This window comes from Pelophylax lessonae (genome assembly GCF_965119305.1).
Source record: "Pelophylax lessonae genome assembly, chromosome: 2".
In the NCBI taxonomy this organism is placed as follows: Eukaryota; Metazoa; Chordata; class Amphibia; order Anura; family Ranidae; genus Pelophylax; species Pelophylax lessonae.
In genome coordinates, this window is record NC_138769.1 from 749102518 (window position 1) to 749127666 (window position 25149).

At 51.4% G+C, this 25149-nt stretch overlaps 1 protein-coding gene across 1 annotated transcript; it reads right to left on the reverse strand.

The window, feature by feature from the left end:
• Positions 1-114: 114 nt before the first annotated feature.
• On the reverse strand, positions 115-20336 carry SMPD1 (sphingomyelin phosphodiesterase 1). Its single transcript, XM_082245123.1, has 6 exons — positions 19848-20336; positions 14155-14918; positions 10315-10486; positions 9772-9848; positions 8002-8147; positions 115-1016 (listed from the first exon to the last, which is right to left on the reverse strand). The coding sequence occupies exons 1-6, from the start codon at positions 20010-20012 to the stop codon at positions 625-627; spliced, it is 1716 nt and encodes a 571-aa protein (XP_082101249.1). The 5' UTR covers positions 20013-20336; the 3' UTR covers positions 115-624.
• Positions 20337-25149: the final 4813 nt, after the last annotated feature.

The following is a 25149-nucleotide window of genomic DNA, read 5'->3' on the forward strand; positions in this document are numbered from 1 at the left end:
GTATGGGCTTCATGTATGGCGGATTGGAGTGGTCGATAGCTGTCCTGGTATTCGGGAGCGGATTATCCTAGACGACTAACCCCTTTCATACTTTGGGGTGTCGTTACAGTGCCTTTGGATATAAGAAGGGTATTGATTAGTCCCACTTCCATCAGATATAAGGAAAATCTGACACATTAGAAGTGTGGTGGCAATGGTCACTTTCAGAGATAGAACTGTGTAAGTGACTTGTCAGTTGAATAGAAAACACCTGAGCTTGTAGATAGAACCACAGAATGTATCAGAATGCAAAAGTCACTAGGAAGACATTGACGTGTGAATAGTCCATATGTTTTTACCCATCGACAAGAACTTCCTCAGAACTTCCCAGAGACATTGGATGTTCTCCAACAAATCTGGTCTACGTTGCCTTCATTTAAGTCCATGTCTACGTTCCCAAGGAACCACCACAGTTTTATAAATACTCTAAAATCTCTTGAGATTTCTTCATTGCTTCTTAGCTTATATGAAATGCTTTTCAGGAGGTCCAAAATGTCTTTTGTAAACAGTCCTTTCCTCCATGAGTTGAGTTTCATCTCCTCCAGGAGATGACCATAGTTCAATAGTTCCTTGGAAGTTGCATCTTTAGCAAAGAGATTTCCGCTTCCAGTTGGGTTTCCCATCAAGTCCCAGATCTTTGCACAGTTGGGGATCACTGGACCTTCCAGTACGAAGGATACAGATGACAGTCTTCTTACACATTGGCTCACATACCTCTTCCACGTGACCCTTGTGATGGAGGAACCAGAAGGTCTGGAAAAGTCTTTCATCCTGTAGAAATCTCTTTAGCAAGTTGTCCCAGTCTGATGGATAGGCCGACTTCATCCCATACGTGTTGAGGGCGCTGTACAAGAAAGTCCACCGCGGCTCCTCCTTTTTTTTGTTGGCTTCAGTCAGGTTGAGGATGTACGTCTCGTGGTCTAATACAACGTGGGAGCTGTTGAAGTATTCACCATCAATCTGGTATACACGGTAACCTGAAAAGAGGACATATATCAGATTCACTACATGGAAATGAAGGTCACCATACTGAAAAAATTCTAACTAGGGAGTTTCATCCATCTGCACTGTATAGAGTGGATGGAGGAATTATTTTTGAGCACCATGCAATTGTGTCTGGCCAGCCTTACTAAGAGAGGTCAGAGGACAAAGGCCAGACTAGGTGAAGAAGAAAGGAAGTCTGAAACTGATTCAAAAACCTTGCTGTGCAGAAGACCATCTATGAACACAAAGAGCGGACAAGCTAAAGGTGATGGGCTACAGCAGCAGTAGGCCAGGCTGGGCTCCTCTCCTGAGAACAGGAAAATTAGGCTACGTGGGGAAGTTTATTACCAGCACTGGGAAAATGTTGGTGGTTCTGCTGAGACAAGTAGGAGGTTCAGACTTTGATATGAGATTGGCAGTCCTAATAAAAACAGCAATTAAGTGTATTTTTGAAGTACATGTCTCCTATATATGTGCCTTGGAGATAAAATTGTATCTGTTTATATTTTGCCTTCCATGGTTCCTCCCCCCCCCCCCCCCATTTGCCTACCAGGCACTTAAACCCCAGGCCAATTTTCACTTTTCAGCTTTCAGCACTGTCACACTTTGAATGACATTTATGCGGTTATGCAACGCTGTACCCATATGACATTTTTATAATTTTATTTACACAGATAGAGCTTTCTTTTGGTGGTATTTAATCATTGGTGGGGTTTTTTATTTTTTTGCTAAACAAACAAAAAATACTGAAAATTTAGAAACAAAAAACAGTTTTCATGGTTTGTTATAAAATTTTGCAAACAGGTAATTTTTCTCCTTCATTGATGTGTGCTGATGAGGCGGCACTGATGGGCCCTGATAGGCTGCACTGATAAGGCAGCACTGGTGGGCACAGGTAGGGGGCATTAATGGGTGGCACTGATGGGCGGCACTGAAGGGCACTAGTAGGTGGCACTGGTAGGTGACACTGATAGGCAGCACTGATAATGAGGCACTGATTGGCAGCACTGATCGGCATTAATAGGTGGCACTGGTGGGCACTGATAGGCGGGAGTCACTTTGGTTGAGGGGCCCGTGGAACCCAGCGTACCCTAGAGAGGTTGGGAAATCCCTCTCTCTGCTCCCTTGGTCCCTCTTATGTGTAAGTCACCCTGTCTCTATTAGGGGCACAGGGTGACCAAGAAAATGCTAGACTAATGGACACTGAGAATATGGTTTGGATTACTCAAATGGGACAGTAATATTTGTCAACAATATATCTCAAGGAATATATGAAGGCTCTAGGCCTAGGATCCATGTTAAAGGCCTAGCTGCCTATTGCCAATAAGAGCAGTGGTGGCCGGCCAATAGGGGGCGCAGGGGCGCCACCCCCCCAAAAAAAAAGAAGAAGGAAAAAAAGATTAAAAAAAAAAATTGTCCATTTCAGCCCACTAGGGGCGCCGGACCTAGTGGTGGGTATGGGGGGGGGGGTTTGACCCCACGTGCGGCGCCGATTGGCGGCCTTCTGGGGGAGTGTCGGGGCACAGAGCAATGCGACCCGACACTCCCCACTTTACTGGACTCACAGGAGGACATCTCGGGACCTGGTGACGTGACGCCTGGGGGCGGTGCACCGCCCCGGCGTCACGTAATCACCTTCCCGCCCGCCGGAGAGAGGAGAGCCGCTGCCGCGCCCATGTGAGGAGTCAGAGTGGTCGCCGTCGGGACTCGGAAGAACAGGAGAGAAGAAGCACTGCTGCAGCCTTTCCGTCCATCCGGTCCGGTCCGTCCGTGTCAGTGTCGTGACTCGAGGTAAGTTCGTGATGCCTCAGGGGGGACCCGCCCAGCCAACAGTCACTGGCTGCTTTGAAGGGGGCACGCACGCACGCTGATCTCTGCATTGGGGGAAATGAGCTGGTCACTAGTACATTGGGGGCACACATCCACGCTGATCTCTGCATTGGGGGCAATGAGCTGGTCAGTACATAGGGGGCACGCACGCACGCTGATCTTTGCATTGGGGGCAATGAGCTGGCTAGTACATTGGGGGCACGCACGCACGCATGCACGCTGATCTCTGCATTGGGGGCAATGAGCTGGTCAGTACATTGGGGGCACGCACGCACGATGATCTCTGCATTGGGGGCAATGAGCTGGTCAGTATATTGGGGGCACGCATGCATGCTGATCTCTGCATTGGGGGCAATGAGCTGGTCAGTACATTGGGGGCACGCACGCACGCTGATCTCTGCATTGGGGGCAATGAGCTGGTCAGTACATTGGGGGCACGCACGCACGCTGATCTCTGCATTGGGGGCACCATGTACGCTGGTCACTACATTGGGGGCACGCACGCTGATCTCTGCATTGGGGGCACTATGTACGCTGGTCGCTGCATTGAAAGGGGGTCTGTACTGTGGGGTTTGTGCTAGGGGGCCTGTGCTGTGGGGTTTGTGCTGGGGGGGTCTGTACTGTGGGGTTTGTGCTAGGGGGTCTGTACTGTGGGGTTTGTGCTAGGGGGTCTGTGCTGTGGGGTTTGTGCTAGGGGGTCTGTGCTAGGGGGGTCTGTACTGTGGGGTTTGTGCTAGGGGGCCTGTGCTGTGGGGTTTGTGCTTGAGGTGTTTGTGCTTGGGGGGTCTGTACTGTGGGGTTTGTGCTAGGGGGTCTGTACTGTGGGGTTTGTGCTAGGGGGTCTGTACTGTGGGGTTTGTGCTAGGGGGTCTGTACTGTGGGGTTTCTGCTTGAGGTGTTTGTGCTGGGGGGGGGTCTGTACTGTGGGGTTTGTGCTTGAGGTGTTTGTGCTAGGGGGTCTGTACTGTGGGGTTTGTGCTTGAGGTGTTTGTGCTGGGGGGGGGGGGTCTGTACTGTGGGGTTTGTGCTTGAGGTGTTTGTGCTGGGGGGGGGGGTCTGTACTGTGGGGTTTGTGCTTGAGGTGTTTGTGCTAGGGGGTCTGTACTGTGGGGTTTGTGCTAGGGGGTCTGTACTGTGGGGTTTGTGCTAGGGGGTCTGTGCTGTGGGGTTTGTGCTTGAGGTGTTTGTGCTGGGGGGGGTCTGTACTGTGGGGTTTGTGCCACTCTCAGTCAGTGTATCCCATAATAGGGTGTCTCTCACAGTATATCCCATAATAGGGCCCCTGCTCCCTATTATGGGATATACTAGTACTGATGGACCCCTTAATATGTGATCTATTGGGAGAATTTGTTCACGCAAGCAAAATACAGGGGACAAAATGGGTGGAGTCTATAAGGGGTGGGGCTTATGAGAAATGGGAGGGGTCAAATGGAAGGGCTGGGTCTTGCGCCCCACCATCTTAAAACTTCACCAGCCGTCACTGAATAAGAGATTGCTTCACACAGTCAGACTCATAGCAGATGCCATCATCATCAGCTCAACCACCTGTCTTCCACACATTGTTGATTATGCTGATTTATTCACCAGGGTGAGAAGGTGGTAGTCACTCCCCAGCAGCAGATCAGGATCCAGCGGGAGAAGGGAGAGGAGGTTGTCATCCTCCCTTCCCAACAGTCAGTCAGAGCGGAGGAAAGTGTCTTCCCTCCCCAGCCAGGATCTGTGCACCTGGGAGACGGTGCCAGAGAAAGGCTGTCCCAACGGCCAAATGAGGGTAAGGAAGATGGAGCAGCCGACTCCCCTTCCCAGCAGCAGATGGTGCCCCAGAATGATGACACCAACCCAGCAGAAGAGCTGGCAACAGAGCAGAGTGTGGCTGGCCTTTGCCCTCCACTAACAAAGAAAGGGTTTCCTGTGGTAGTGGATTGGACTGTGGTCTTCACCTCTATAGCCCAGGGATGCTGGGCAGTCAGCCCAGATTCCCAACAGCATGAGGGAGTGAGCCTAGTCACCCTGTCTTCTCTCCAGCGGCTGAAAGAACTCCAGGGAGAAGGGCCAGTCCACGCTTCTCCCCGAAGGCGGGTATATTCTACGAGAGAGGCAGAGGTTGGCTGGGTGAGTAATGCTCTGTTCGGGACAATTTGTTAGGGGGTATTGTGAGGGTGTGGGCATTGGGAGACTGGAACTACGGACTAACTTTGAAGTCAACCCGTCTGACGTCTCCTCCTGTGTTAGTTTCCTTCCGAAAGGGAGAGATGTGACGGGAGTCACTTTGGTTGGGGGGCCCGTGGAACCCAGCTTACCTTAGAGAGGTTGAGAAATACCTCTCTCAGCTCCCTAGGCCCCTCTTATGTGTAAGTTACCCTGTGTCCAAGAAAATGATGGACTTAATGGACACTAAGAATATGGTTTGGATTACACAAATGGGGCAGTAATATTTGTCAACAATATTATATATGAAGACTCTGTGACTCTAGGCCTAGCTGCCTATTGCCAATAAGAGACTGCTTCACACAGTCAGACTCATAGCAGGTGCTGATATCATCAGCCCACCCACCTGCCTTCCACACATTGTTGATTATGATGATTTACTCAGCTATTGTCTACTGTGGGTTCTGTGTTTATACTTAGGATAATGTGTAATGTGCTTTGTTTTAGCCTTGTTGCAGTGCTGAGTTAATTAACATGTTAATGATAACATTGTCTGGGTCTGCATTCCCATTCACATATTGTTTCTGTCCAGATGGCAAGGTGATTAGTTCAGGTTAATTATGTTTCTGTATATAATTTCATCTGCATATGATAATGTAATCAGGCACCTGACCTGGTGGGGTAATGTAATCAGGAGGGAGATGTCCTCCTGTATGGTATATATTCGGTGTGAGTTTGTTCAATAAAGATTCCAGAACGTATACAAGCTAAGTTGTTGGCTAGCTTTGTATGTATGGCTGCTGTAATATCTGATATCTATGTTCAAGACTGCAGGAAGCGGTATTCTGACCGAAGCCCACAAACACAGTGTGGGTCGTGGTTCCGTTACAGGCGGGACTAATTTGCACTGATAGTTGGCATGGTGGACACTGGTAGGTGGCACCGAGGTCCCTCTGACAGAGGCCGGTCATCTTTTTCTTTTCAGCGTGAGGGAAAAAAAAGCCAATTAACGTCTCTGTTTACATCACATTGGCTGACAGCTGATCACATGGTAAGGGGCTAACTCTTTACACCAATCTGTGATCAGCCGAGTCTCATTGACCCGTGGGCCCCACAGGGTGCGTGCAGGCAGCTCATGCACGGGAGGACATACATGGAGACCCTCCAGGCAATTTAGGCCCGCGCTGAAGCCGTCTTTCGGCTATAGCACGGGTAGGAAGAGGTTAAATAAAATCTTTCCATTTTTATTCTGTATATTATTTGGGTCCCAGTAATGTCATCACAGGGTCTCTGTGCTTCTCTATGTATGCAGGCAGATCAAAGCTGGTTGGATGGATCGGTGGGGTGCTGTACATAGCTTCCTTTAAAGATCAAAGCACCCTGACTCTGCTCTGATGTAAGCAGTGCCCTGGCTCTGGGGAGGAGTAATGAAAATATTAAAAGTCTTCAGGGGCAAATGTTATTCTGTATTTGTATGCAGACCTACCTACGTAACGCCCACATATGATACTGAGCATCCATTATTGAAAGAACTGAAATCCAATGAATGAAAGCTCTAGATTAGTGGTATCCAAACTGTGGCCTACAAACCAGATGCAGCCCTTTGCTTGCATTTATCGGGCCTTGGGGCACTATTCCTCCCACTGACACCAATGATGAGGCACTATTCCTCCCACTGACACCAATGATGGGGCACTATTCCTCCCACTGACACCAATGATGGGGCACTATTCCTCCCACTGATACCAATGATGGGGCACTATTCCTCCCACTGACACCAATGATGGGGCACTATTCCTCCCACTGACACCAATGATGGGACACTATTCCTCCCACTGACACCAATGATGGGGCACTATTCCTCCCACTGACACCAATGATGGGGCACTATTCCTCCCACTGACACCAATGATGGGGCACTATTCCTCCCACTGACACCAATGATGGGGCACTATTCCTCCCACTGATACCAATGATGGGGCACTATTCCTCCCACTGACACCAATGATGGGGCACTATTCCTCCCACTGACACCAATGATGGGGCACTATTCCTCCCACTGACACCAATGATGGGGCACTATTCCTCCCACTGACACCAATGATGGGGCACTATTCCTCCCACTGACACCAATGATGGGGCACTATTCCTCCCACTGACACCAATGATGGGGCACTATTCCTCCCACTGACACCAATGATGGGGCACTATTCCTCCCCACTGATACCAATGATGGGGCACTATTCCTCTCACTGACACCAATGATGGAGCACTATTCCTCCCACTGACACCAATAATGGGGCACTATTCCTCCCACTGACACCAATGATGGGGCACTATTCCTCCCACTGACACCAATGATGGGGCACTATTCCTCCCACTGACACCAATGATGGGGCACTATTCCTCCCACTGACACCAATGATGGGGCACTATTCCTCCCACTGACACCAATGATGGGGCACTATTCCTCCCACTGACACCAATGATGGGGCACTATTCCTCCCCCTACTGACCACAGTTGCTGTGCAATTTATTTACTCCTGCTGACTACTAAGACTGAGACATGATCCAGTCCCACTGCCCACAGTCCAGCCCCCCTAAATTCTGAAGGACAGTAAACTGGCCCTTTGTTTGGAAATTTTGAAGACCCCTGAGCTAGATAACGCTGGATGTCCTACAGCCAGGAAAGGAGGAGGGGCTCGATCTGACTTGCTGCAGCTTCTAATGCACATAGTGAGAAGCTCACAGTGTGCAGTAAATTCAGAGTAAGAAATTTCAGTCCAGGAGAGGAGCCGGTACACCAATGCAAGACTGAAGGAAAGGAAGGTCGGAGGTCAGATGTAACCAAGGCCTCACTAGTATCAGATATTCTGCAGTTTCCAGGACACGGAGAGCTCTTTGGCAGTAAACGGTACTGCAGTCACACCGCATTGCCGGCTGTCTGACGGTACATGTAATATCCGTGCTCAGTACATGGTCACAGTGCCTGGTACTTACCTGGGTTTAGGTCAATGTAGGTGGTGACGCTGGGTGCGATGTAGGCCACAGACAGCGGGCGGCTGAGGGTCTCTTCATCGTAAAATATCTCAAACTCATCCAGGTGAGTGTGTCCAAAGAACTGGGCAGCAATGGTGCTCTCATATCTGCGGGGAAAGAGTAACAATGAGGCAACAGGAGGGATTCTGGAAAGACAGGGCCATGACCCCGGTCAGATATGCCGAGTGTTTTCAGGGTGACAACAATCTATCTCTTTTCATGTTAGTGGAAGTCCTGAGCCCTGTACCAGAAGACTCAACTACATTTTAAAGGCTTGGTGCAAAAATTAGGTTAGGATGGTCATAGCTGAGGGTACATAGATTAGTGGGGGGGGGGGGGGGGAGGTCACGGCTGGGGATACACAGATTAGGGTGATCGGTCATGGCTGAGGGTACATAGATTAGGGGGGATGGTTATGGTTGAAGGTACAGAGACTAAGGGGGGTGATCATGGCTGAGGGTACAGAAATTAATGTCGGATGGTCATGGCTGAGGGTACAGAGATTAAGGAGGAGACGGTCATGGCCATTGTTACAGAGATTAAGGGGAGATGGCCATGGCTGAGGGTACAGAGGTTTTAGAGGGGTGGTCGTGGCTTTGGGTACAGATATTAAGGGAGGATGGTAATGGCTGCAGGTACAAATATTAAGGAGGGGTGGTCATGGCTGGGGGTACTGAGATTAAGGGGGGATGGTGATGGCTGGGGGTACAGAGATTATGGTGGGATGGCCATGGCTGTGGGTACAGAGATTAAGGGGGAATGGTCATGGTTGTGGGTACAAACATTAATGGAGGATGGTCATGGCTAGGGGTACAGAGATGATGGAGGAATGGTCATGGCTGTGGGTACAGAGATTAAGTTGGATTCTAATGGCTATGGGTACAGAGATTGGGAGGGGGGGTGGTCATGGCTGAGGGTACAGAGATTATTGAGGGATGGTAATGACTGGGGGTACATAGATTATGGAGGGATGGTCATGGCTGGGGGTACAGATAATATGGAGGGATGGTCATGAGTGTGGGTATTAAGGGGAATGGTAATGGCTGTGGGTACAGAGATTGGAGGGGGGGGGGGGTGGTCATGGCTGGGGGTACAGATAGTAAGGAAGGATGGTCAAGGCTAGAGGTACAAGAATTATGGAGAGAAAGTAATGATTGGGGATACAGAGATTATAGAGGAAGGGTCATGGCTGTAGGTACAAAGATTAAAGGAATGGTAATGGCTGTGGATAGAGAGTTTGGGGGGTGTCATGGCTGGGGGTACAGATATTAGGATGGTCATGACTGAGGGTACAGGGATTAAGGGGGGATGGTCATGGCTGAGGGTACGGAGTTTTTTTTTGGGGGGGGGGGGGAATGGTCACGGCTGTGGGTGCAGAGATCATTGAGGGATGGTAATGGCTGTGCGTACAGAGAATATGGGGGGATGGTCATGGCTGGGGGTACAGAGATTGTAGAGGGAGGGGGTCATTGCTGTGGGTACAGAGATTGGGGGGGGGGTTGTCATGGCTGTGGGTACAGAGATTATAGAGGGAGGGTCATGGCTGAGGGTACAAAGGTTTTGGAGGGATGGTAATGGTTGTGGGTACAGAGATTGGGGTGGCCATGACTGGGGGTACAGAGAACACAGTAGGGAGGTGGTACAAGTAACGAGGGTTACATTACCCCTTGACATGCCATGAAGAGGGGTACGGGAGACATCAGAGTGTGATGGAAAATAAGAGTGTCTCACCTGTTGACAATCCGGTAATAGTTCCAGCTCCAGCTCTTCAGGCACATGCCCGGTGGGATGTGTCCAATAATATGAACCTGTGACCAGAGAAAAGAGGAGATTCACTCTCAGCCCCGGGGTCACCCATATATTCCTGGGTAGTCCCACCCTCCACCTAGAACTTCTCTAAGCCCTTATAACCATAGACCACCAATCCACCGTACCATCACACCAAATCTATAACTCTATCTCTGTATCTTTGCCATGGATACAATCTCTTCCGGTGTCTACCATGGGCAAAAGGAGATCCCATGGTCTGTAATTCCTCAACCACTCCGGGTGGCATAGAGAAACCATTCAGCCCCTTTGTCTCTGCTGGACAGGGCTGGTCCTTCCCTTTGGCAAGAATCTGATGGCCAAACGCCTTTGATGGTGTGAGCGGCACTGGGAGAGCTTGGAGAAGCATTTCCTCCAGGGAAGCCATGCGATTCCTTCTATTATCCTAATCCCAGTAAAGGGAGAATATCGCCTTAGATATTCCAGAAGATTGGAAACACTCCTCACCTTTTCATGGTTGTCCTCGGCCTCCTGTAGAATTCCCACTAGCCATTGCAGCTGCCCCGCGGGGTCCGTGAAATTGATGAGGAGCCAGAAGTTCTCACTGGCACAGTAGTTCATATTGAGGGACACCAGGCGCAGGCCGGGACCGATCTTCACCGTGTAAAAACCAACCGTACTGAAAGACCAAGGCCAGAGGTCAGAGACAAAGAGGAAGAGGAGGCCGAAAGGAGAAGATCGGGAGAGGACACAGCAAGAGACAAAGAGGAGGAAGAGGAGGCCGAAAGCAGAAGATCGGGAGAGGACACAGCAAGAGACAAAGAGGAGGAAAAGGAGGCAGAAAGGAGAAGATCGGGAGAGGACACAGCAAGAGACAAAGAGGAGGAAAAGGAGGCAGAAAGGAGAAGATCGGGAGAGGACACAGCAAGAGACAAAGAGGAGGAAGAGGAGGCCGAAAGCAGAAGATTGGGAGAGGACACAGCAAGAGACAAAGAGGAGGAAAAGGAGGCCGAAAGGAGAAGATCGGGAGAGGACACAGCAAGAGACAAAGAGGAGGAAGAGGAGGCCGAAAGCAGAAGATCGGGAGAGGACACAGCAAGAGACAAAGAGGAGGAAGAGGAGGCAGAAAGCAGAAGATCGGGAGAGGACACAGCAAGAGACAAAGAGGAGGAAGAGGAGGCAGAAAGCAGAAGATCGGGAGAGGACACAGCAAGAGACAAAGAGGAGGAAGAGGAGGCCGAAAGCAGAAGATCGGGAGAGGACACAGCAAGAGACAAAGAGGAGGAAGAGGAGGCAGAAAGCAGAAGATCGGGAGAGGACACAGCAAGAGACAAAGAGGAGGAAGAGGAGGCCGAAAGCAGAAGATCGGGAGAGGACACAGCAAGAGACAAAGAGGAGGAAGAGGAGGCCGAAAAGCAGAAGATTGGGAGAGGACACAGCAAGAGACAAAGAGGAGGAAAAGGAGGCCGAAAGCAGAAGATAGGGAGAGGACACAGCAAGAGACAAAGAGGAGGAAGAGGAGGCCGAAAGCAGAAGATCGGGAGAGGACACAGCAAGAGACAAAGAGGAGGAAGAGGAGGCCAAAAGCAGAAGATTGGGAGAGGACACAGCAAGAGACAAAGAGGAGGAAAAGGAGGCCGAAAGCAGAAGATAGGGAGAGGACACAGCAAGAGACAAAGAGGAGGAAAAGGAGGCCGAAAGCAGAAGATAGGGAGAGGACACAGCAAGAGACAAAGAGGAGGAAAAGGAGGCCGAAAGCAGAAGATTGGGAGAGGACACAGCAAGAGACAAAGAGGAAGAGGAGGCCGAAAGCAGAAGATAGGGAGAGGACACAGCAAGAGACAAAGAGGAGGAAGAGGAGGCCGAAAGCAGAAGATTGGGAGAGGACACAGCAAGAGACAAAGAGGAGGAAAAGGAGGCAGAAAGGAGAAGATCGGGAGAGGACACAGCAAGAGACAAAGAGGAGGAAAAGGAGGCAGAAAGCAGAAGATCGGGAGAGGACACAGCAAGAGACAAAGAGGAGGAAGAGGAGGCAGAAAGGAGAAGATCGGGAGAGGACACAGCAAGAGACAAAGAGGAGGAAGAGGAGGCAGAAAGGAGAAGATCGGGAGAGGACACAGCAAGAGACAAAGAGGAGGAAGAGGAGGCAGAAAGGAGAAGATCGGGAGAGGACACAGCAAGAGACAAAGAGGAGGAAGAGGAGGCCGAAAGCAGAAGATCGGGAGAGGACACAGCAAGAGACAAAGAGGAGGAAGAGGAGGCCGGAAGCAGAAGATCGGGAGAGGACACAGCAAGAGACAAAGAGGAGGAAGAGGAGGCCAAAAGCAGAAGATTGGGAGAGGACACAGCAAGAGACAAAGAGGAGGAAAAGGAGGCAGAAAGGAGAAGATCGGGAGAGGACACAGCAAGAGACAAAGAGGAGGAAGAGGAGGCCGAAAGCAGAAGATAGGGAGAGGACACAGCAAGAGACAAAGAGGAGGAAGAGGAGGCCGGAAGCAGAAGATCGGGAGAGGACACAGCAAGAGACAAAGAGGAGGAAGAGGAGGCCAAAAGCAGAAGATTGGGAGAGGACACAGCAAGAGACAAAGAGGAGGAAAAGGAGGCAGAAAGGAGAAGATCGGGAGAGGACACAGCAAGAGACAAAGAGGAGGAAAAGGAGGCAGAAAGCAGAAGATCGGGAGAGGACACAGCAAGAGACAAAGAGGAGGAAGAGGAGGCAGAAAGGAGAAGATCGGGAGAGGACACAGCAAGAGACAAAGAGGAGGAAGAGGAGGCAGAAAGGAGAAGATCGGGAGAGGACACAGCAAGAGACAAAGAGGAGGAAGAGGAGGCAGAAAGGAGAAGATCGGGAGAGGACACAGCAAGAGACAAAGAGGAGGAAAAGGAGGCAGAAAGGAGAAGATCGGGAGAGGACACAGCAAGAGACAAAGAGGAGGAAGAGGAGGCAGAAAGGAGAAGATCGGGAGAGGACACAGCAAGAGACAAAGAGGAGGAAGAGGAGGCTGAAAGGAGAAGATCGGGAGAGGACACAGCAAGAGACAAAGAGGAGGAAGAGGAGGCAGAAAGGAGAAGATCGGGAGAGGACACAGCAAGAGACAAAGAGGAGGAAGAGGAGGCAGAAAGGAGAAGATCGGGAGAGGACACAGCAAGAGACAAAGAGGAGGAAGAGGAGGCAGAAAGGAGAAGATCGGGAGAGGACACAGCAAGAGACAAAGAGGAGGAAAAGGAGGCAGAAAGGAGAAGATCGGGAGAGGACACAGCAAGAGACAAAGAGGAGGAAGAGGAGGCAGAAAGGAGAAGATCGGGAGAGGACACAGCAAGAGACAAAGAGGAGGAAGAGGAGGCTGAAAGGAGAAGATCGGGAGAGGACACAGCAAGAGACAAAGAGGAGGAAGAGGAGGCAGAAAGGAGAAGATCGGGAGAGGACACAGCAAGAGACAAAGAGGAGGAAGAGGAGGCAGAAAGGAGAAGATCGGGAGAGGACACAGCAAGAGACAAAGAGGAGGAAAAGGAGGCAGAAAGGAGAAGATCGGGAGAGGACACAGCAAGAGACAAAGAGGAGGAAGAGGAGGCAGAAAGGAGAAGATCGGGAGAGGACACAGCAAGAGACAAAGAGGAGGAAGAGGAGGCTGAAAGGAGAAGATCGGGAGAGGACACAGCAAGAGACAAAGAGGAGGAAGAGGAGGCAGAAAGGAGAAGATCGGGAGAGGACACAGCAAGAGACAAAGAGGAGGAAAAGGAGGCAGAAAGGAGAAGATCGGGAGAGGACACAGCAAGAGACAGAACATGGAGAAACCTCAAGTGCTAGATAATGAAAAAAAGGGAAGCAGGACCCTCATACCTCCTGTTCCCTATTAGATGTAATAATTAGGACCCTCATACCTCCTGTTCCCTATTAGATGTAATAATTAGGACCCTCATACCTCCTGTCTCCTACTAGATGTAACGATCAGGACCCTCATATCTCCTGTCCTCTATTAGATGTAATGATCAGGACCCTCATACCTCCTGTCCCCCATTAGATGTAATGATCAGGACCCTCATACCTCCTGTTCCCTATTAGATGTAATAATTAGGACCCTCATACCTCCTGTCTCCTACTAGATGTAACGATCAGGACCCTCATACCTCCTGTCCTCTATTAGATGTAATGATCAGGACTCTCATACCTCCTGTCCTCTATTAGATGTAATGATCAGGACCCTCATACCTCCTGTCCCCCATTAGATGTAATGATCAGGACCCTCAGGCTGTGGTTCAGTAATGTTCTGTATGGTCCCCATATTGAGGCGCTCTATGGAATACAACCTTCTCTATATATAATAGACAATAGTAATCTCAGCTCACCTAAGTGTCTCCAGAGCTTCTGGGGGAAGCCATTCCTTCCACTCCTGGGCCATGGCCTGGTACAGCCAGCTGGAGGACAGATTTCCATGCACAGAGGGGGGAGGGAAGCTATTGACTGGCGCACTCTCATGGTTGCCCACGGCGGGATAGACGGGTACTGGGCCGAGGTATTTCTTGATGAGCCCGGTAATGGTTGTGAGGGCATGCAGCTGTTCCCCCCGGGTCTGCTCCCATATGTTGTGGGCTGGAATGTCTCCTGTCCAGTAGACCCGGGCATAGGGCCCACTGCCGGCAACGTGACGCAGAAGAGACTCTATGGTGTGCAGAGGAAGGTCGCACTTGCTGTACTCCCCCCAGTACCCAGCCGACCCGTGTCCTCCTGATGGGTGCTTCCTGCAGCACAGAGGTTCCTTGCAGGTAATCGGGCCCCCTGGGGAGTAGCCGTGATCCCAATGGACATCCGTCAGGAAGAGAACGCGGGAAACTGGAGACCCCGGAGCTGGCGGGACAGGAGGCTGTACGGGGGGTTTGGGCACAGCGGGCAGAGTGATATTCCAGTCCGAGCCTATGTCCCAGTGGCCGCAGTCAGTGCCCAGGAGCAGACCACAGACCTCAGAAGGGCGCAGCACAGAGAGGACCCAGGCCATGATCATTTGCTGCTTGAAGAGGTAGATTGCCTGCTTGCAGACGCTGGGCTCCGCCAGGTGCAGAGCATCGCACACCTTCACCGCCAGCGAGGCCACCAGATCCATGTTACTCTCCAGCTGTAATCAGAGAGAGAGAGACGCAAAATTAAAGATGAAAAATCCATAACGCATAAGGCTGCTGAGATGATTCAGACTTTACTGACAGGCGCATTTTATCTGCAGTTGATGCCCCTATGATCTGCAGTTGATGCCCCTATGATCTGCAGTTGGCATCCTTCTGACCTGCATTTAAAGCCCTTCTGACCTGCAGTTTATATCCTTCTGACCTGCAGTTGATGCCCCTATGATCTGCAGTTGATGCCCCAATGATCTGCAGTTGATGCCCCTATGATCTGCAGTTGATGCCCCAATGATCTGCAGTTGATGCCCCTATGATCTGCAGTTGATGCCCCTATGATCTGCAGTTGATGCCCCTATGATCTGCAGTTGATGCCCCTATGATCTGCAGTTGATGCCCCTATGATCTGCAGTTGATGCCCCTATGATCTGCAGTGATGCCCCTATGATCTGCAGTGATGCCCCTATGATCTGCAGTGATGCCCCTATGATCTGCAGTGATGCCCCTGTGATCTGCAGTGATGCCCCTGTGATCTGCAGTGATACCCCTATGATCTGCAGTGATGCCCCTATGATCTGCAGTGATACCCCTATGATCTGCAGTGATGCCCCTATGATCTGCAGTGATGCCCCTATGATCTGCAGTGATGCCCCTATGATCTGCAGTGATGCCCCTATGATCTGCAGTTGATGCCCCTATGATCTGCAGTTGATGCCCCTATGATCTGCAGTGATGCCCCTGTGATCTGCAGTGATGCCCCTGTGATCTGCAGTGATGCCCCTGTGAACTGTGGTTGGCATCCTTCTGACCTGAATTTAAAGCCCTTCTGACCTTCAGATGACACCCCTATGATCTGGGTGTGTATCAGGTCCCTACTGATCACATCTTAAACCTCTTCATAATAGGGAATAAAAGAATAAAATATATATTTACACACTAATTCACAAAAGTGAGTGGAGGGATTGGTGGAAGGAGGGGGGACACTGAGTGGAGGGATTGGTAGAAAGGAGTGGAGAGGGGTGGAAGGATTGGTGGAGAGGGGTGGAGGGATTGGTGGAAGGAGGGAGGACACTGAGTGGACCCCCGGAAAGTCACATGACTTTGCTGAGACTCGAAGTCGCACAGATATGATCGGTACTCGTTGGGGGAATATTGGGGGGAGGGGACTTTGGAAGTCACAGAAGTGTGAATGGGGGCCTGAGATCCAATCAGATACGACGGATTATTTCCCACCTTGACTGAGCTCCTGCGATGTGATTGGAGTTTCAGGCTGAGCACAGACGGTGCAATCTGATTGTAGGATTTGGTTTTGATTTACCAACAGATCGGAATATGAAGACGATGTCCAATCAGGCCGGCCTATAGGAGAGATCTATAGGAGATTGTACAATCAGATTGTATGGTGTATGGTGAGCTTTGCAGGCATAATGTGTGTGGGGGGAGCACTGTGCAGCATGGCCCGATAAAGGGTGACGGGGCCCAGCATTGTCACCCCCCCCCCCCCTGCACCCGATGCGCTGCTTCCACCCCCCACCGGATTGGTTGTTCTTATAGAAGACGGTCAGATTTCACCTCAACTGAACCCAGAAACACAACCTGACCCCCCCTCCTACACCACTCACCCCCCTCCCCCCACACACACTGCTAATCATTCTATACATGTTAGGGTATTAAAAGGGGGACCCTGCACCCTGCTGTACACCCAATGGTGCCCCCCCCCCCCGGGCTGTCATGTGACGGTGGGCTGATCATGTCACTTGACTGGGGGGGGGTAGTCACATGTATTCCTGTATTAACCCCTTCACTGCCAGAGCTCCAGATCAGAACCCTCCCCCAGAGAGCCTGTCTGAGCCAATCAAGGAGTCCAATCACAGCACACCCTAGGTATTAAAGGGCCGGTACACAGAATACGGGGGGGGGGGGGGGGGATGTACTGACCAGAGGGCAGAGTGCGACTTCCCAATCTACCAATCACCAGAGGGGGCGCCACCGAGCCACACCCCCTCCCCTCCTGCTATATACTACTGTATTAACCCCCTCCCTCCCAGCCCAGTACATTAACCCCCTCCCTCCCAGCCCAGGACATTAACCCCCTCCCTCCCAGCCCAGTACATTAACCCCCTCACTCCCAGCCCAGTACATTAACCCCTTCGCTCCCAGCCCAGGACATTAACCCCTTCGCTCCCAGCCCAGGACATTAACCCCTTCGCTCCCAGCCCAGGACATTAACCCCTTCGCTCCCAGCCCAGGACATTAACCCCTTCGCTCCCAGCCCAGTACATTAACCCCTTCGCTCCCAGCCCAGGACATTAACCCCTTCGCTCCCAGCCCAGGACATTAACCCCTTCGCTCCCAGCCCAGTACATTAACCCCTTCGCTCCCAGCCCAGGACATTAACCCCTTCACTCCCAGCTCAGTACATTAACCCCTTCACTCCCAGCCCAGGACATTAACCCCCTCCCTCCCAGCCCAGTACATTAACCCCTTCGCTCCCAGCCCAGGACATTAACCCCTTCGCTCCCAGCCCAGTACATTAACCCCTTCACTCCCAGCCCAGTACATTAACCCCTTCACTCCCAGCCCAGTACATTAACCCCCTCACTCCCAGCCCAGGACATTAACCCCCTCCCTCCCAGCCCAGTACATTAACCCCTTCGCTCCCAGCCCAGTACATTAACCCCTTCGCTCCCAGCCCAGGACATTAACCCCTTCGCTCCCAGCCCAGGACATTAACCCCTTCGCTCCCAGCCCAGGACATTAACCCCTTCGCTCCCAGCCCAGGACATTAACCCCTTCGCTCCCAGCCCAGTACATTAACCCCTTCGCTCCCAGCCCAGGACATTAACCCCTTCGCTCCAAGCCCAGGACATTAACCCCTTCGCTCCCAGCCCAGTACATTAACCCCTTCGCTCCCAGCCCAGGACATTAACCCCTTCGCTCCCAGCCCAGTACATTAACCCCTTCACTCCCAGCTCAGTACATTAACCCCTTCACTCCCAGCCCAGTACATTAACCCCCTCACTCCCAGCCCAGTACATTAACCCCTTCGCTCCCAGCCCAGTACATTAACCCCTTCGCTCCCAGCCCAGTACATTAACCCCTTCACTCCCAGCTCAGTACATTAACCCCTTCACTCCCAGCCCAGTACATTAACCCCCTCACTCCCAGCCCAGTACATTAACCCCTTCGCTCCCAGCCCAGTACATTAACCCCTTCGCTCCCAGCCCAGGACATTAACCCCTTCGCTCCCAGCCCAGTACATTAACCCCTTCACTCCCAGCCCAGGACATTAACCCCTTCACTCCCAGCCCAGGACATTAACCCCCTCCCTCCCAGCCCAGTACATTAACCCCTTCGCTCCCAGCCCAGTACATTAACCCCTTCGCTCCCAGCCCAGGACATTAACCCCTTCGCTCCCAGCCCAGGACATTAACCCCTTCACTCCCAGCCCAGGACATTAACCCCTTCACTCCCAGCCCAGGACATTAACCCCTTCGCTCCCAGCCCAGTACATTAACCCCTTCGCTCCCAGCCCAGTACATTAACCCCTTCGCTCCCAGCCCAGTACATTAACCCCTTCACTCCCAGCCCAGTACATTAACCCCTTCACTCCCAGCCCAGTACATTAACCCCCTCACTCCCAGCCCAGGACATTAACCCCTTCACTCCCAGCCCAGTACATTAACCCCTTCACTCCCAGCCCAGTACATTAACCCCTTCACTCCCAGCCCAGTACATTAACCCCCTCACTCCCAGCCCAGTACATTAACCCCTTCACTCCCAGCCCAGTACATTAACCCCCTCGCTCCCAGCCCAGTACATTAACCCCTTCGGTCCCAGCCCAGTACATTAACCCCTTCGCTCCCAGCCCAGTACATTAACCCCTTCGCTCCCAGCCCAGTACATTAACCCCTTCGCTCCCAGCCCAGGACATTAACCCCTTCGCTCCCAGCCCAGGACATTAACCCCTTCACTCCCAGCCCAGGACATTAACCCCTTCACTCCCAGCCCAGGACATTAACCCCTTCACTCCCAGCCCAGGACATTAACCCCTTCACTCCCAGCCCAGTACATTAACCCCTTCACTCCCAGCCCAGTACATTAACCCCTTCGCTCCCAGCCCAGTACATTAACCCCTTCGCTCCCAGCCCAGTACATTAACCCCTTCACTCCCAGCCCAGTACATTAACCCCCTTCACTCCCAGCCCAGTACATTAACCCCTTCACTCCCAGCCCAGTACATTAACCCCCTTCACTCCCAGCCCAGGACATTAACCCCTTCACTCCCAGCCCAGGACATTAACCCCTTCACTCCCAGCCCAGTACATTAACCCCTTCACTCCCAGCCCAGTACATTAACCCCTTCACTCCCAGCCCAGTACATTAACCCCTTCACTCCCAGCCCAGTACATTAACCCCCTTGCTCCCAGCCCAGTACATTAACCCCTTCGGTCCCAGCCCAGTACATTAACCCCTTCGCTCCCAGCCCAGTACATTAACCCCTTCACTCCCAGCCCAGGACATTAACCCCTTCACTCCCAGCCCAGGACATTAACCCCTTCACTCCCAGCCCAGTACATTAACCCCTTCGCTCCCAGCCCAGTACATTAACCCCCTTGCTCCCAGCCCAGTACATTAACCCCCTTCACTCCCAGCCCAGGACATTAACCCCCTTCACTCCCAGCCCAGTACATTAACCCCTTCACTCCCAGCCCAGTACATTAAGATCTTCACTCCCAGCCCAGTACATTAACCCCTTCACTCCCAGCCCAGTACATTAACCCCTTCACTCCCAGCCCAGTACATTAACCCCCTCACTCCCAGCCCAGTACATTAACCCCTTCACTCCCAGCCCAGTACATTAACCCCACCACCTCCAGCCACTTAGTGAAATACATTAACCCCTGTAACCCCAGTTCCCCTCTCACCTGCAGGCTGATGTCCAGGGCGGTGAAGAGCGCCTTACAGGCGGTGCAGGTGACATTCTGCCAGCTGTAGTCCAGGGATATGGGGGGTGTCTGAGCAGAGAGGGGGACACCGGACCCCAGAGAGCACAGCAGCAACGCAGCGAGGACTCCCAGCATGGGGGACATGGTGTGTCTCTAGATCAGGGGGTGCACCGACTCTACAGCGACATCCAGACGTCACTCTGATCCCACCGGATGGATGGATGGGACTCACTCTCCTTCTCCCTGTATAGGGAATGTGGATCAGCAGTGACAACCAGGAAGAGACTCAGTCACAGCCCCTGTATTGGGCGGGGACTGGCAGATCAGACTGCAGCACTTGGGTGGAGTCAGAGCTGCGATTGGTGGAGTGTCAGCTCACCGGACAGGAAGAGCAAACAATGCAGACTGTTTACACTGTGACCTGAGATGATACATTGTTATTGATTTACTAAAGGCAAATAGACTGTGCACTCTTCAGGGGCCGCGCTCCATAGATTAGTACATGGAGCCGACTTCAGCATCAGAAATGATGGAAGCTTCACCAATCACGTGCAAGGAAAAGAAAAAAACAGCATTTTTGTTTGCATGTGATTGGATAATTAAAGTCAGCAGAGCTTCCCTTCATTTAGGCCCCTTCACACTTGTACCACCTAAAACTCCTGCGACTTTGCCGTGCGACTTGAAGAAATGCCTGTGTAATATTCAGGTCTTTGGACCCCAAGTCGGACCAAAGTAGTTTTTTTTTTGGAGGGGCATCATTCAAGGTCACCCATGCTCAGCTCCTTTTCGCCCCCATAGATCCCCTTTTAGAGAAGGCCAGGTCCCCCATAGATCCCCTTTAGAGCAGGGTCCCCATAGATCCCACCTTAATAACAGGCCAGGCCAGGGTCCCCATAGATCCCACCTTAATAACAGGCCAGGCCAGGGTCCCCCCATCGATCCCCCTTTAGAGCAGGCCAGGCCAGGGTCCCCCATAGATCCCCCTTTAGAGTAGGCCAGGGTCCCCCATAGATCCCTCCTTTAGAGTAGGCCAGGCCAGGGCCCCCCATAGATCCTCCTTTAGAGCAGGCCAGGCCAGGGTCCCCCATTGATCCCCCTTTAGAGCAGACCATGGTCCCCATAGATCCCCCTTTAGAGCAGGCCAGGATCCCCATAGATCCCCCCATAGATCCCCCTTTAGAGTAGGCCAGACCAGGGTCCCCCATTGATCCTCCTTTAGAGCAGGCCAGGCCAGGGTCCCCCCATCGATCCCCTTTAGAGCAGGCCAGGGTCCCCATAGATCCCTCTTTAGAGCAGGCCAGGCCAGGGTCCCCATAGATCCCTCTTTAGTCTTACCTTTTCACCTATATTCCCCATGCTACCAGGTTTTCCTGCACCACCAGGTACTCCAGGCTCTCCCTGCAAAGAATATATATATATACTAGCCAATATGACCCCCTTTAGAGCAGACCAGGGTCCCCATAGATCCCCCTTTAGAGTAGGCCAGGCCAGGGTCCCCCATAGATCCCCTTTAGAGCAGGGTCCCCATAGATCCCCTTTAGAGCAGGGTCCCCATAGATCCCACCTTTAGAGCAGGCCAGGCCAGGGTCCCCCCATTGATCCCCCTTTAGAGCAGGCCAGGGTCCCCATAGATAGATCCCTCTTTAGTCTTAACCTTTCACCTATATTTCCCACCTTAACAGGTTTTCCTGCACCACCAAGTACTCCAGGCTCTCCCTGCAAAGAATATATATATATATACTTAACCAATATGACCCCCTTTAGAGCAGGCCAGGATCTCCATAGATCCCCTTTAGAGGAGACCAGGGTCCCCATAGATCCCCCTTTAGAGCAGGCCAGGATCACCATAGATCCCCTTTAGAGCAGACCAGGGTCCCCATAGATCCCCCTTTAGTCTTCCCTTTTCACCTATATTCCCCGTGCTGCCAGGTTTTCCTGCACCACCAGGTACTCCAGGCTCTCCCTGCAAAGAATATATATATATACTTAACCAATATGACCCCCTTTAGAGCAGGCCAGGATCTCCATAGATCCCCTTTAGAGGAGACCAGGGTCCCCATAGATCCCCCTTTAGAGTAGGCCAGACCAGGTCCCCCATAGATACCCTTTAGAGCAGGGTCCCCATAGATTCCACCTTTAGAGCAGGCCAGGCCAGGGTCCCTCCATCGATCCCCTTTTAGAGCAGGCCAGAGTCCCCATAGATCCCTCTTTAGTCTTACCTTTTCACCTATATTTCCTACCAGGTTTTCCTGCACCACCAGGTACTCCAGGCTCTCCCTGCAAGGAATATATATATACTTAACCAATATGACCCCCTTTAGAGCAGGCCAGGATCTCCATAGATCCCCTTTAGAGGAGACCAGGGTCCCCATAGATCCCCCTTTAGAGCAGGCCAGGATCACCATAGATCCCCTTTAGAGCAGACCAGGGTCCCCATAGATCCCCCTTTAGTCTTCTCTTTTCACCTATATTCCCCGTGCTGCCAGGTTTTCCTGCACCACCAGGTACTCCAGGCTCTCCCTGCAAATAATATATATATACTTAACCAATATGACCCCCTTTAGAGCAGGCCAGGATCTCCATAGATCCCCTTTAGAGGAGACCAGGGTCCCCATAGATCACCCTTTAGAGCAGGCCAGGATCTCCATAGATCCCCTTTAGAGCAGACCAGGGTCCCCATAGATCCCCCTTTAGAGCAAACCAGGATCTCCATAGATCCCCTTTAGAGCAGACCAGGGTCCCCATAGATCCCCCTTTAGAGTAGGCCAGGCCAGGTCCCCCATAGATACCCTTTAGAGCAGGGTCCCCATAGATTCCACCTTTAGAGCAGGCCAGGCCAGGGTCCCTCCATCGATCCCCCTTTAGAGCAGGCCAGGGCCCCCATAGATCCCTCTTTAGTCTGACCTTTTCACCTATATTTCCTACCAGGTTTTCCTGCACCACCAGGTACTCCAGGCTCTCCCTGCAAGGAATATATATATACTTAACCAATATGACCCCCTTTAGAGCAGGCCAGCAGTAGTCAGGTCCAGGCAGGGGTGATGGAGGCGGCAGTAAAGAGAGTAGTCAGGTGTGACATTATTCACCGTCACTGGAATTTAAAGACAGATAAGTAATGGTTTGGATTGCTTCATATTTGTCAGAAAAGTTTTCATATAGAAATATGAAGATTTATTCCCATTTGCCATGAAATCTGTAATTCCTAAATGCTGTGTATATTACATATCTTTCAATGTCAGACAGGTTTTCCTTTTGTTGTGTATTGGGAGGGAATGTGGATTGCCCTGTCTCATTGTTAAGTGTTAATGACCTCCCATTGTTCTGTCTGTCTGCCTTAAGAGAAACGTATTATGGGATGTATAAAGATATGTGGATTGGATGCTAAGGGGGGGGGGGGGGTTGTCCCACATTGTATATTTTGTACACTGTATGAGAGTGTAAAACTCTGTTCCTATTGGATGGTGAATATTATGTTCAGTCTTCAACAAGGTCCATCTGGGTGGTAACCTTGTGGGTAAAAACTGTATATAAGTCTTGTTCAATAAAGTTGTTCTAGATTGTTCTCATCAATGCCTCCTTATCAGTGCCCATCAGTGACGCCTAACAGTGCCCATCAGTGCTGCCTCATCAGTGCCCATAAGTGATGCCTCATCAATGCCTCCTCATCAGTGCCGCCTCATCAGTGCTGCCCCATCAGTGATGCCTCATCAGTGCCCATCATTGCAGCCTATCAGTGGCCATCAGTGATGCCTCCTCAATGCCTCCTCATCAGTGCCCATCAGGGATGCCTATCAGTGCCCATCAGTGATGCCTCATCAGAGCCTTTCAGTGCCACCTATCAGTGCAGCCTATCAGTGCCCATCAGTGCTGACCCATGAATGCCTCCTCATCGGTGCCCATCAGTGATTTCTCATCAGTGCTGCCTCATTAGTGCCCATCAGTGTAGCCTATCAGTGCCCATCAGTGCTGTATCATCAATGCCTCCTTGTCAGTGCCCATCAGTGATGCCTCATCAGTGCAGCCTATCAGTGCCCATCAGTGCTGCCTCATTATTGCCTCCTCACCAATGCCCATCAGTGCCACCTCATCAGCGCCCATCAGTGCAGCCTTATTAGTGACCATCAGTGCAGCCTCAACAAAACCTCCTCTTCAGTGCCCATCAGTGCTGCCTCAACAAAACCTCCTCTTCAGTGCCCATCAGTGCCACCTCATCTGTGCCATCAGTGCAGCCTAATCAGTGCTCATCAGTGCAGCCTTGTTAGTGCCCATCAGTGCAGCCTATTAGTGCCCATCACCAAAGCCTCATTACCACACATCAGTGAGGAAGAAAAATTACTTATTTGCAAACTTGTCTGCCTTTTTTCATGTGCTTACCAAAAAATAAAAACCCCATTGCTGATGAAATACCACCAAACAATATCTCTCTTCTGTGGGCGGGGCAGACGGGGAAAGTGACTATAAATCAACCACAAAAAGTGAGAGGAGGAAAGGCCGCAACGCGCTGGACACGGAATAAAAAGGAAGTCACCCACATACACCCGCCGGACTGATCTGCATAGATAGTGCTGTGAATGCTCTGTGTATGACTCTGATATCAGAAAAAAGAGGAAGGAAAGCAGCAGATAGAGTACTTGCCCAAAGAGCTAGCAATCAGAATGAAAGTACTGATCCAAACCACTCCCTATGCAGCTTGTCACCTTTATCTATCATTTCCCTGTAGCAGCTTCCAATACACTGACACCATGGCAGCTCTGTGCCCCGATTTATAAGGAAAACCCTCATACCTCCTGTCCCCCTATTAGATGTAATAATCGGGAGCCTCATACCTCCTGTTCCCCTATTAGATGTATTAATCGGGAGCCTCATACCTCCTGTTCTCTATTAGATGTATTAATCGGGAGCCTCATACCCAGAGGCGGCTGGTGCTCAAAATTTTTTGGGGGAGGGGGGGCGCAAACACAAAAATGTAAGAGGTATTGCTTTGCGGCAAAAAATGCTGTAAAAAATTGCGTGACTTAACAAACAATCATTAGGTTGGTTCAAGATTGACCAGCGTGTCCCCATCAATGCACAGTGACCAGCATGTCCCCATCAATGCACAGTGACCTGACCAGCATGTCCCCATCAATGCACAGTGACCTGACCAGCATATCCCCATCAATGCACAGTGACCTGACCAGCATGTCCCCATCAATGCACAGTGACCAGCATGTCCCCCATCAATGCACAGTGACCTGACCAGCATGTCCCCATTCAATGCACAGTGACCAGCATGTCCCCC

Coding starts and splice junctions, on each gene's coding strand:
- SMPD1 (XM_082245123.1), bottom strand. CDS start 20,012: ATGTCCCCCATGCTGGGAGTCCTCGCTGCGTTGCTGCTGTGCTCTCTG. Junction 14,919..19,847: donor CCCTGGACATCAGCCTGCAG/GTGAGAGGGGAA, acceptor CTCTGATTACAG/CTGGAGAGTAACATGGATCT. Junction 1,017..8,001: donor CTACATTGACCTAAACCCAG/GTAAGTACCAGG, acceptor TCCTCTTTTCAG/GTTACCGTGTATACCAGATT.